General features: G+C 36.2%; 1 protein-coding gene across 6 annotated transcripts in view; it reads right to left on the reverse strand.

Annotated features, from left to right (window-relative positions):
- The window catches only part of LOC131934989 (nuclear receptor corepressor 1), a 66,324-nt gene that overhangs the window by 20,673 nt on the left and 33,507 nt on the right, over nucleotides 1-12,144 (reverse strand). For 5 of the 6 annotated variants that reach the window (XM_059291277.1, XM_059291278.1, XM_059291267.1 and 2 more), the window contains 13 exons: nucleotides 11,131-11,338; nucleotides 10,217-10,378; nucleotides 9,871-9,984; nucleotides 9,511-9,567; nucleotides 9,006-9,058; nucleotides 7,534-7,600; nucleotides 5,888-5,973; nucleotides 5,702-5,779; nucleotides 5,366-5,453; nucleotides 1,538-1,774; nucleotides 1,269-1,379; nucleotides 666-829; nucleotides 314-405 (listed from right to left, as the gene is read on the reverse strand). In XM_059291277.1, the coding sequence (XP_059147260.1) occupies nucleotides 314-405; nucleotides 666-829; nucleotides 1,269-1,379; nucleotides 1,538-1,774; nucleotides 5,366-5,453; nucleotides 5,702-5,779; nucleotides 5,888-5,973; nucleotides 7,534-7,600; nucleotides 9,006-9,058; nucleotides 9,511-9,567; nucleotides 9,871-9,984; nucleotides 10,217-10,378; nucleotides 11,131-11,338 (1,517 nt within the window). The remainder of the gene's footprint in view (nucleotides 1-313; nucleotides 406-665; nucleotides 830-1,268; nucleotides 1,380-1,537; nucleotides 1,775-5,365; nucleotides 5,454-5,701; nucleotides 5,780-5,887; nucleotides 5,974-7,533; nucleotides 7,601-9,005; nucleotides 9,059-9,510; nucleotides 9,568-9,870; nucleotides 9,985-10,216; nucleotides 10,379-11,130; nucleotides 11,339-12,144) is intronic. The other variant, XM_059291276.1, reaches the window with a different exon arrangement.

A 12,144-nucleotide genomic window follows, 5' to 3' on the forward strand; every position in this document is an offset into this window, starting at 1 on the left:
CCCAGCTCTGATGGGTACTCACGTTAGGAAAGTAAAGGCGGCTGGCCAAAATATACCTTTATATTAGAGGTGACAGAAACAGGTGAACTCTACTTCATTTGCCCCATGGGTCATCAGGTTCGAAAAAAGAACTTTTACTTTTATTTACATTACGAGCCCTGTTCTATCATCTAAATGCAGTAAAGCCAGCAAAACAACCAAACTTGATAAGCATTACTTACATGATGAACACAATCTAGCCAAAAAAACATACTAAATATCATATTGTTGGAATTTGAATAAGCCAGGTATATAATATAGAAATCAGCCATACCTTCATTTTCATTAGCAACTGCCTCCCCTTCAGAGATGTCAGCATCTCCTCCTTTCTCTTTCTCTTCCTCTTTCACTTCTTTTTTTAGCCTACTAAAATAGAAATTAATTTTTTTTTAAACTTATTTTCTTATATAACTTACTAACTATACACCTATTTCTTGAAAAGCAAATTAAAGTTTCACTCATCTCACTCAAATTTAAATGCAATATTCACAAATATCTTTAGCTATAAAATTTAAAATAAAACTTGTGAAAATAAATCTTAAATTATTGGAGAAAAAATATGGTAAACATGCAATAATTTTATAAAACATTAAATGAACTGATGCTGTCATTACAAAGCCACTCACTTATCAGTTGAAGAGCTCTCAGTCTCTGTCCCAGGTTCAATTTTCACATCAACCTTCCCGCAAGCATTGGCTGAAGTGGACTGTTCCTCCTGCTGTTGCTGCTGCTGCTGTTGTCTAAGCTGCTCTTGTTGTTGCTGCTGTTGTTGACGCAGCTGTTCTTGTTGCTGTCAAGACAAAGTAGTCATTTCAGTCAGAGCCAAAATTGCTTAAACTGATAATAGAATATTCTGTTGCATAAACACTAAAGTGTTAAGTAGTCGGCACAGACAGGTTTATCATGTGATAATTCTAAACAGATCAAAAGCAAACGTCTGAATTGTTTTACCATCGTGCTATGACTTGAAATCAAATTAGCAGAGTAAATCACAAGAAATATTTTGAACAAGAAATAATGTCCAAAACTTTTTTATTCCAACTCCAGTATATGCAACATACAGTGGAGAAAAGTGAACCTAAGACCTAAAACAAATGTTTGAAATGTAATTCCTCTTCTTTACCTCTTACACTGTAATTGCTGACAGCAGTAAGCACTTCTATATAATTCAGCTTTTTTAAAATGTAACTATCTGTAGTTATCCAGAAGTTTATAGTCAAGTTTCATACCTGTGCCTTAGTCATGTTGCGTTTCCTCTTCATGTTTTGTTTCCTCAAAAGTTGTTTATAGTTTTCACTTTTCTTGGTCAGATAATAAAACTGGACACAATCAGGAACACTCTAGAAATAAATTTAAATTATTATTTCCTAATATGTAGTTTTTTTCCCTTAAGGTTGAATATAAGAAAAGCTTTAACTAGTAATTTAGTTAAATAAAAATAAACATGTCAGCCTAGGATTTTTTTAATGGCATAAGGACAAAATTCCCATGAACCTACTTTCTGAGGCAAGAATGAAGCGATGACAACAAAGTTTTTGGGGTTCTGCAGGTATTTCTCTTTAAAAATCTGCCTCTCTGCCTCAGTCCAGCGGGCTGTGTAGTTCTGGGCCTCCTTGTGCACCTCCAGGGCATCTTCTAGCAGACCGTTGTTGTTCACAAATCTCATCTTGCGTTGTCTGGCATCCAACATCATAGGTGGTATGACTGACAGGCTACGCATTTTCTTCTCCTCCTCCTGTCAGCAGAAAGGTTCCATTCATTTGTGTGTTAGTGGTTTAGTAAATGGCTTAGAACTTACATTTGGGGGGGGGAGGACTTTACTTTCATAAGGGTGGATCTGTATTTAGATTAGGGTGGATCGATACTTAGATTCAGGTGGATCAGTGTTTACATTAGGGTGGATCAGTGCTTACATTAGGGTGGGTCAGTGCTTACATTAGGGAGGATCATTGCTTACATTAGGGTGGATCTGTACTTAGATTAGGGTGGATCAGTGTTTACATTAGGGTGAATCAGTGCTTACATTAGGGTGGATCAGTGCTTACTTAAGGGTGGATCAGTGCTTACATTAGGGTGGATCAGTGCTTACATTAGGGTGGATCAGTGCTTACATTAGGGTGGAATCAGTGCTTACATAAGGGTGGATATGTATTTAGATTAGGGTGGATCAATACTTAGATTCAGGTGAATCAGTGCTTACATTAGGGTGGAGCAGTGCTTACATTAGGGTGGAATCAGTGCTTACATAAGGGTGGATATGTATTTAGATTAGGGTGGATCAATAGTTAGATTCAGGTGAATCAGTGCTTACATTAGGGTGGATCAGTGCTTGCATTAGGGTGGATCAGTGCTTACATTAGGGTGGGTCAGTGCTTACATTAGGGTGGATCAGTGTTTACATTAGGGTGGATCAGTGCTTACATAAGGGTGGATCAGTGCTTACATTAGGGTGGATCAGTGCTTACATTAGGGTGGATCAGTGCTTACATTAGGGTGGATCAGTGCTTACATTAGGGTGGAATCAGTGCTTACATTAGGGTGGAATCAGTGCTTACATAAGGGTGGATATGTATTTAGATTAGGGTGGATCAATACTTAGATTCAGGTGAATCAGTGCTTACATTAGGGTGGATCAGTGCTTACATTAGGGTGGATTAGTGCTTACATTAGGGTGGAATCAGTGCTTACATAAGGGTGGATATGTATTTAGATTAGGGTGGATCAATACTTAGATTCAGGTGAATCAGTGCTTACATTAGGGTGGATCAGTGCTTACATTAGGGTGGATCAGTGTTTACATTAGGGTGGATCAGTGTTTACATTAGGGTGGATCAGTGCTTACATTAGGGTGGATCAGTGCTTACATTAGGGTGGGTCAGTGCTAACATTAGGGTGGAATCAGTGCTTACATTAGGGTGGAATCAGTGCTTACATAAGGGTGGATATGTATTTAGATTAGGGTGGATCAATACTTAGATTCAGGTGAATCAGTGCTTACATTAGGGTGGATCAGTGCTTACATTAGGGTGGATCAGTGCTTACATTAGGGTGGATCAGTGCTTACATTAGGGTGGGTCAGTGCTTACGTTAGGGTGGATCAGTTCTTACATTAGGGTGGGTCAGTGCTTACATTAAGGTGGGTCAGTGCTTACATTAGGGTGGATCAGTGCTTACATTAGGGTGGATCAGTGCCTACATTAGGGTGGATCAGTGCTTACATTAGGGTGGATCAGTGCTTACATTAGGGTGGATCAGTGCTTACATAAGGGTGGATAAGTGCTTACATAGGGTGGATCTGTACTTAGGTTAAGGTGGATCAGTGCTTACATTAGGGTGGATCAGTGCTTAGGTTAAGGTGATCAGTGCTTACATTAGGGTGGAATCAGTGCTTACATAAGGGTGGATATGTATTTAGATTAGGGTGGATCAATACTTAGATTAGGGTGGATCAGTGCTTACATTAGGGTGGATCAGTGCTTACATTAGGGTGGATCAGTGCTTACATTAGGGTGGGTCAGTGCTTACGTTAGGGTGGATCAGTGCTTACGTTAGGGTGGATCAGTTCTTACATTAGGGTGGGTCAGTGCTTACATTAAGGTGGGTCAGTGCTTACATTAGGGTGGTTCAGTGCTTACATTAGGGTGGATCAGTGCTTACATTAGGGTGGATCAGTGCTTACATAATGATGGATAAGTGCTTACATAGGGTGGATCTGTACTTAGGTTAAGGTGGATCAGTGCTTACATTAGGGTGGATCAGTGCTTACATTAGGGTGGATCAGTGCCTACATTAGGGTGGATCAGTGCTTACATTAGGGTGGATCAGTGCTTACATTAGGGTGGATCAGTGCTTACATAAGGGTGGATAAGTGCTTACATAGGGTGGATCTGTACTTAGGTTAAGGTGGATCAGTGCTTACATAGGGTGGATCTGTACTTAGGTTAAGGTGGATCAGTGCCTACATTAGGGTGGATCAGTGCTTACATTAGGGTGGATCAGTGCTTACATTAGGGTGGATCAGTGCTTACATAAGGGTGGATCAGTGCTTACATAGGGTGGATCTGTACTTAGGTTAAGGTGGATCAGTGCTTACATAAGGGTGGATCAGTGCTTACATAAGGGTGGATAAGTGCTTACATAGGGTGGATCTGTACTTAGATTAAGGTGGATCAGTGCTTACATAAGGGTGGATCTGTACTTAGATTAGGGTGGATCAGTGCTTAGGTTAAGGTGATCAGTGCTTACATTAGGGTGGATCTGTACTTAGGTTAAGGTGGATCAGTGCTTAGGTTAAGGTGATCAGTGCTTACATAAGGGTGGATCTGTACTTAGATTAGGGTGGATCAGTGCTTAGGTTAAGGTGATCAGTGCTTACATAAGGGTGGATCTGTACTTAGATTAGGGTGGATCAGTGCTTAGGTTAAGGTGATCAGTGCTTACATTAGGGTGGATCAGTGCTTACATTAGGGTGAATCAGTGCTTACATTAGGGTGGATCAGTGCTTACATTAAGGTGGATCATTGCTTACATTAAAGTGGATCAGTGCTTACATTAGGGTGGATCAGTGCTTACATTAGGGTGGATCAGTGCTTACATTAAGGTGGATCATTGCTTACATTAAAGTGGATCAGTGCTTACATTAGGGTGGATCAGTGCTTACATTAGGGTGGATCAGTGCTTACATTAAGGTGGATCATTGCTTACATTAAAGTGGATCAGTGCTTACATTAGGGTGGATCAGTGCTTACATTAGGGTGGATCTGTACTTAGATTAGGGTGGTTCTGTACTTTAGGGTTAAGTATTTAAACAATGTTTAGTAAATTAAGAGCAGTTCATTATTGTAGAATGGCTAAGCAATCCAATGATAATATGAAGAAGTAGATACTACATTGTTTACAATGGTGAAGTAAACAATGATAACAACTTTGGCATGCCTTTATGTGTACAAAGACTATTTAAACAATGATAAAAACATAATTGCTATTTAATGATGTTGACAGTGGCTATGTATTTAAACAATATTATAGGCTGAAAATAAGATTTCTCTGCATAATAGCTGTACCTCATAGCTGAACTGGAAAATGATTTGCTATTGATTTTAGAAAGTGAGGGTATAGTCACGAACTCCTTTGTACTTTTTCTTATTATTTGAAATATTCATACAAGTTAAATAGCCATATTTTTTTATTACAGCAGAACATGCATGTCTTTCTAGTGTTTGACAATAGAAGTCGTGTAAAACAGATATATACAGAGGTCATAAAGCCACATGGTTAAAGTGCGAGCCTAAGCCAGTCACTGCCCTTAGCTCAGCTACAACATTACCTCCTGCTCAGTGAGTCCGTCCATGATCTGCTCCATCTCTGCATCACTGCGCACATATCCACCTTGTCCACTGCGCGTGCCTTGTTTGCTAAGCATAGAAAAACGCAGGGATCTTACATTTCTACAGGGAGAAACTGCATGTCATCAACAACTTGCAAGTCCTTACACAAATTATGGCATTGCACATTTTTAAAATTTAATTTTCCCAGCACTATATTGATTTAAAAAAAAAAAATTGTTGCAAAGCCATACTCAGGGATTATGTGACTGACAAGTGAAAATAAACAGAATAATTGATCACTTATTTAATAACTAAACGATGCCCTAATGACTTACCTCTCTTTCTCTTCTCTTAACTTCTTTATTTCAGGAAATATTTTTTCATAAAATTCCCTCATCTTTGCTTCCTTAGCCCTATAAATAGAAAAGGCGAAAATGTTACATGTATAAACTTGGGTAACAAACTATTACAATTTTAAAACGATGAGAAAATGATAAGCTGATGTAAACAACAAGACTGACTTTCTCTTTGAATTATTTTCTGTTTTCTCTGTTTTCTTCAGCCAAGACTGCATAAGCTGGTCATATCTTTCTGTTAGATACCTCTCCTGTGTTCAAGATATAAAAGACCATATTTTATTTCACATTCCTGGGACAGAAGAACTTCATAGAAAATTGGGTTATATAAAGATACATTTGTTTTATTCCTAAAATACATTCAGTCATTCAGTTTTCTTCGCTTTTGTGTGATCAATACTAAGGAGGGGGAAGTAATGAGTGTCTTGGAATTCTTTTGTTTGCCTCTTTAAATAATTATAGAAAATAATTTTAATATTCAACTGCCCTAAGTGGCAACTTATCTCAGGAGTAGTTTTTCAAACAGAAAATATTGATGGTGTGGCAATATTTGCTGATAATTAAATTTAATAATTGTAATTAATTGTATCAAATTGGGATAAAAGATAGAACCAAATATAATAGTTTTACAGATAAAATTTCTGTCCAAAAATGACATTTTAAAATCAATAGATTGATATGCATATTCAGTGTTTGACACATATAGGGTATTTTACACCAAGAAGCATTATTTTAAGGATATAACATGTTTTATTTCTTTGAATTTAACTACATGACTATCAAATAAAAAATACATGTAACAGGGTCAATTAGTACATAGAATTATTTTCTGCTAATATTCAACTGCCAAGCTGTTTTTAACTCAAACAGCTTCGAGGGACAACTAAGTGTGATGGTCATGGATGATTTCCCATTGCACTAGGAAAACTCTGTCCTGCCTTCTTTCAAGTGTTATCTCCCCTATTCATCAACATTCTTACTGAAGGGAGGTCATATGGTGCACAGTCATGTAGGTGGTGCATGTACAAAGTGGTGGTGGTGGTGAGTACAAACTAAGGTTAAGGTTTTTCTGGGTTGAGTAAACAGCTGTTAAGGACAAGTTTTTTTTCTCCTTTCATAACTACTAAACAATAATACATATATGGATTAAATTTTTATATTTTTTTTTCAGCTTAACACATTCATTTTAAAAAAATACCAAGTTAAAAAAGGTCGGTTAACTATTGTTATATTTGTTTTGTGTTGTTATAAAACAAGTTATACTGCGGTAGCAATGAAATTCCCAACTAATGGTAACTGTTGCTGTGGCTAAAATGTTGGCTAAATGACAAAAATTTTTTTTTACTGATATGAAGTGCCCAAATTATGGTATATAATAAAATATTTAGCTAAAATTCCTACTTCCTTGAACAATACTGAATTGTGGGAGCTTGTTATGATGGGAAGACGTTCTCAGAGAAGGAATTTTACACTAGACAAACTAACTAAAGATAATAGTGGTTTACACTGTGACTAATGTAGTGGTTTACACTGGGACTAATATAGTGGTTTACACTGAGACTAATGTAGTGGTTTACACTTAGCTAATATAGTCGTTTACACTAGGACTAATGTAGTGGTTTACATTTGGCTAATAGAGTGGTTTAAACAGGGACTAATATAATGGTTTACACAGAGACTAATATAGTGGTTAGATGTACAAAAGATGGTTCGAGTGTGGTTGAGGGTGGCAAACCCAGAGTTTCATAGGATAAAATGGTATATCAAATACAAGGTAAAATTAGACACAAAAATACATTAGATTTACTAACCCGGATTCTTCTAGCCTGATGTCTTCTTTTCAAATGAAGAATAAGTCTGGATCTAAACTCTTTGTGTCTGAATTTTAAAAACAACAATATGTTAGAAAAAATTTAAACACATCTTTAGTGCTTTGCTTAAAATAAAAATAAAAACACTATTTATATTCTTATTTTCATTCTTATTTACAGTCTTATTTCTTACTAGTTGAAAGTATAGATATTTTCTAAAAATATGAAACAACTAAACAAAAGATATCTTTTAAATAAAGGCCATTCTTTTTCAAACTGCTTACTGATTGTACAAATTCTCCAATGAAAGAAGCTACCCTTTATAGAAATATTTTTATGTCACGATTTTTTGCTATTTGAAAATGACTATAGAAATTCCATAGTATATGATTGCAAACAAAAGGTATCTTTAAGATGAAACATTCTTACTAGTTGAATTTATAAAACAAATATAGATATTCTCATGCATAAGTGATACTAGGCAAATACACATCTTTAAAATATGGTTACACTAGGTTTGTGAGATAAATTTTTAGTTTAAAGTGGTACAAGTCTAGCACTTTGACCCATCATAAATATAAAATATTTGTCTTACAGTAAGAAGTGATAGTTGAATAAAGTTACAAAGTAGATTTGAATTGCATAATTGTTCATTATCTCTATAATTCAGTGGTTAACATTGCCTTAAATGGATGAGTATTGTTAATTTCTCTTTTATTCAGTGGTTAACATTGCTTTTTTTAAAGTGGTGAGAATTATGCCTTGTCTCAACGAGTCAATAGTTATCATTGTTTGCTCATTTGTCTCTATGAGTCAGTGGTTATCATTGTTTGCTCATTTGTCTCTGTGAGTCAGTGGTTATCATTGTTTGCTCATTAGTCTCTGTAAGTCAGTGGTTATCATTGTTTGCTCATTTGTCTCTATAAGTCAGTGATTATCAAAGTTTGCTCATTTGTCTCTGTAAGTCACTGGTTATCATTGTTTGCTCATTTGTCTCAACGAGTTTGTTCATTTTTCTCTATGAGTCAGTGGTTTAAGTTGTTTTAAAGTGTTGAGAATTGTTCATAGTCTCTATGAGTCAGTGGTTAATACTGTTTTAAAGTGGTGAGAATTGTTCATAGTCTCTATGAGTCAGTGGTTAATACTATTTTAAAGTGGTGAGAATTGTTCATAGTCTCTATGAGTCAGTGGTTAATACTATTTTAAAGTGGTGAGAATTGTTCATAGTCTCTATGACTCAGTGATCAACCTAACCACCACCAGTGTCTAAGCCTGCTCTTTATCTCAGTGTCCTGGGGTGCCAGCTCTTAGCACCATTCTAGAGCATCAAATGTTGTTGTGTTGTGACAGATGATGGAACAAGTATACATGTATCCTGATATTCCCACCAGTCCATGCAGCAGTTCAGACAAGACAAACATAAACAAGTTGATAATGCAGACTAAACACTTCCAACCTATTGACCTACTTACTTCTTGATGTTCTCATGGTACACAGGTGTATCAGATGGCTGGTGGTACAGTGGCTGTAACAAGGGACGTAAAAATAAAAAACAAGGCTGGGTTATTGTTCTTGGTGACCTAACATTTCATAGTGTCAGATGGTTTGATTTGTTTGGAAATTAAACCATCTGCATGTAATTTTTTACATTTTTACATGGCATGTTATGAGAACTGCAATGAATTTGGTATGTATAAAGGTGGCTGAAAATTTTAAAATAGCAAAGCAACCACATTGTAAAAATTTTAAAAATTGAGATAAATATTATTTAGGTCATCAGTAAATACAGTATTCAATAAAGAATTCGGACTTGTCTAGTTTAAAAAAATAAAACCATTAAAAAAAGTACAAAACCTGTCACTTGTATATATTTGGTAATCTGATTACAACAGTTTTGTTACATTCATCATTTCAGCAATAAAAATAGAGCTTGGAAATTTTTTTTATTTCAAAACAAGGAATGTCATAGAAACTTACCAAATCAATTTTAGGTCCCAACTGTTCAAAAACTTTATGGGCAGCTTCTGCTTTTTTCTGAAAAAATCATTACAAATAAATGGAACATATAACACATTTAGTTAAACATTTTCATACATATTAAGATAAACAGAACAAGTTTAAAAAAGAATTATTCATAATGTCATCAGAGATTAAATCTATCCCCTCTATTGCTTGCTCTTAAGTTTATTTATTAATAATTACGAATGGAATATCCTAATTTTTGTCAACACTTTAGTGATAATTTAAATAAATATTCACTCCTCAGTTATTTGCAATGACACATCACCCGTCTAAAAATAACCAGGGACTGAATATCTAAAGAATATCTGCCCTCACCCTGTTTTCAGCATAAATAATCTGAGCAATGCTCTGGTGTTTGGGCTCATAAGACAGCTCATGGTCGTGGCTCTTCTCTTCATGAGGCTTGTTCTTGTCTTCCAGAAGCTGGGCCTGTGTACACACATACAGCATCAGTTGAGTGGACCAGAACAGGCGATACAACATTAAATCATTGAACCAGATTCACAAAAAACTCCATTGCTCAAGCAAAAACAATGACAACTCAGTTTTGACTACACATCTATTGCATGAGCAATAGACTATTTGTGAACCTTGTTCAATCTTTACACCACCTCTAATGTATGACCCCTGACTTTAAAATAATGATAACATCTGTCCACACCTGTTTCTTCTTGAGCTTAGAAATCTGCTGCTCCACATTGACCATCTCCCTGTCCACCTTGTCAATATTGGCCAGCAACTCTTCCCTCAGGATCTTGTTGGCTGGGTCTTCTTGTGGGAGGATGGGAGAGATGGCCTCTACTTGTGGGGTGTAGGCTGGCTCCTGAAACACACAGTACCCAACATATGAACATACAATAACACAGCAAGATAAGACATATTGTGATATGTAGATTGCCTCTACTTGTGGGGTGTAGGCTGGCTCCTGAAACACACAGTACCCAACATATGAACATACAATAACACAGCAAGATAAGACATATTGTGATATGTAGATTGCCTCTACTTGTGGGGTGTAGGCTGGCTCCTGAAACACACAGTACGCAACATAAGAACATACAATAACACAGCAAGATAAGACATATTGTGATATGTAGATTGCCTCTACTTGTGGGGTGTAGGCTGGCTCCTGAAACACACAGTACGCAACATAAGAACATACAATAACACAGCAAGATAAGACATATTGTGATATGTAGATTGCCTCTACTTGTGGGGTGTAGGATGGCTCCTGAAACACGCAGTATGCAACATAAGAACATACAATAATACAGTAAGATAAGACACATTGTGATATGTAGATGGTATCTACTAGTGGGGTGTAGGCAGGCTCCTGAAACACGTTACGCAACATAAAAACGTACATGAATATAGCAAGATAAGACATAACATAATTATTTATCACAAAGATTACTTTAACTAATTTAAAAATTACACTGGGTAATAACACAAATTAAACCACAACACAAGATTTGAGCTCCCTCTTTCACTTCTACATCCTAGGTTTGTACAGGATATCTCAAATTTATAACACAATTTAAACTGGATATAGAATAACGCAAGATTTGAACTCACCCTTTTCACTTCTACATCAACATGCAGTGGTTGGGTCAAGTCTGGTCGGTCAGCAGGGCGTGGTCTTTTGATGGGTCCGGGCCCCATCTCCACCGACCCAAGGTGAGAGGGTGGGGGTGCTCCGCCAGCCTGGCTGGAGCTAGCACCGGAGAGCCCTGAGATGACTGCCATGTTGTCTTGTGGGTAGCGTGTGAAAGCATCGTTCACTCTGTCAATAGAAATAGCTGCCCATCAGATCAAAACAATTTGACTTTCTCTGTCAATATCAATATTCATCAATCAAAACAATTGACTTCCACTGTCAATATAAATAGTTCATCACATCAAAACAATTGACTTTCACTCTAACTATAAATAGCTCATCACATGAAAATACGACAGACATGACAGCTATTTTAGCAATATAAATAGCTCATCATCAGACCAATGCTTCATTTGATAATCCCTGCCAATTGTTCATCATATCAAAATATGAATATGTTATTAGGCCTTCAATGTCAATGAAAATAACAGCTGATCACGTAAAACCTCAAAATATCATTTCATATTGACTTTGCCATTATAAATAGATGCTCATCAGGTAAAAATATCATTTGAAGTTTGCAATCATTAGGCTTAAAAGACAGGGCTTAAACAGTAACATTAACTTATTAAACATGGATGGACATGTATGGGGTTTTTTTTTTACAGGGGAGGTAAATCTGACAGTTTCAGCCGAAGGCAATGTAGAATAATAATTTGCTATTTAAAACTAGAAAATCAACAGTTACGTATATTAATTGTGTGTAATAATATAACAGTTTATTTTAAAAATGATACAAAATGTACTTTAAATTTTGTGTTACATTTTCTCTCAATATTAAACTGGGCTTAAAAGAGCTTTTTTTCCCAAGAGAGGTGATGACATACTTTTTACAGCCAGCTACATGATAATTAGACAGCAGATAAAAGGAAAGTTCCATTTCATATGATGACTTACACAACTACTCTTTTTAATACATTCACTGATCAAAT

The sequence above is a fragment of the Physella acuta genome, unplaced genomic scaffold, assembly GCF_028476545.2.
Source record: "Physella acuta isolate Inbredline_101_S28 unplaced genomic scaffold, ASM2847654v3 ptg000012l, whole genome shotgun sequence".
Taxonomy (NCBI): Eukaryota; Metazoa; Mollusca; class Gastropoda; family Physidae; genus Physella; species Physella acuta.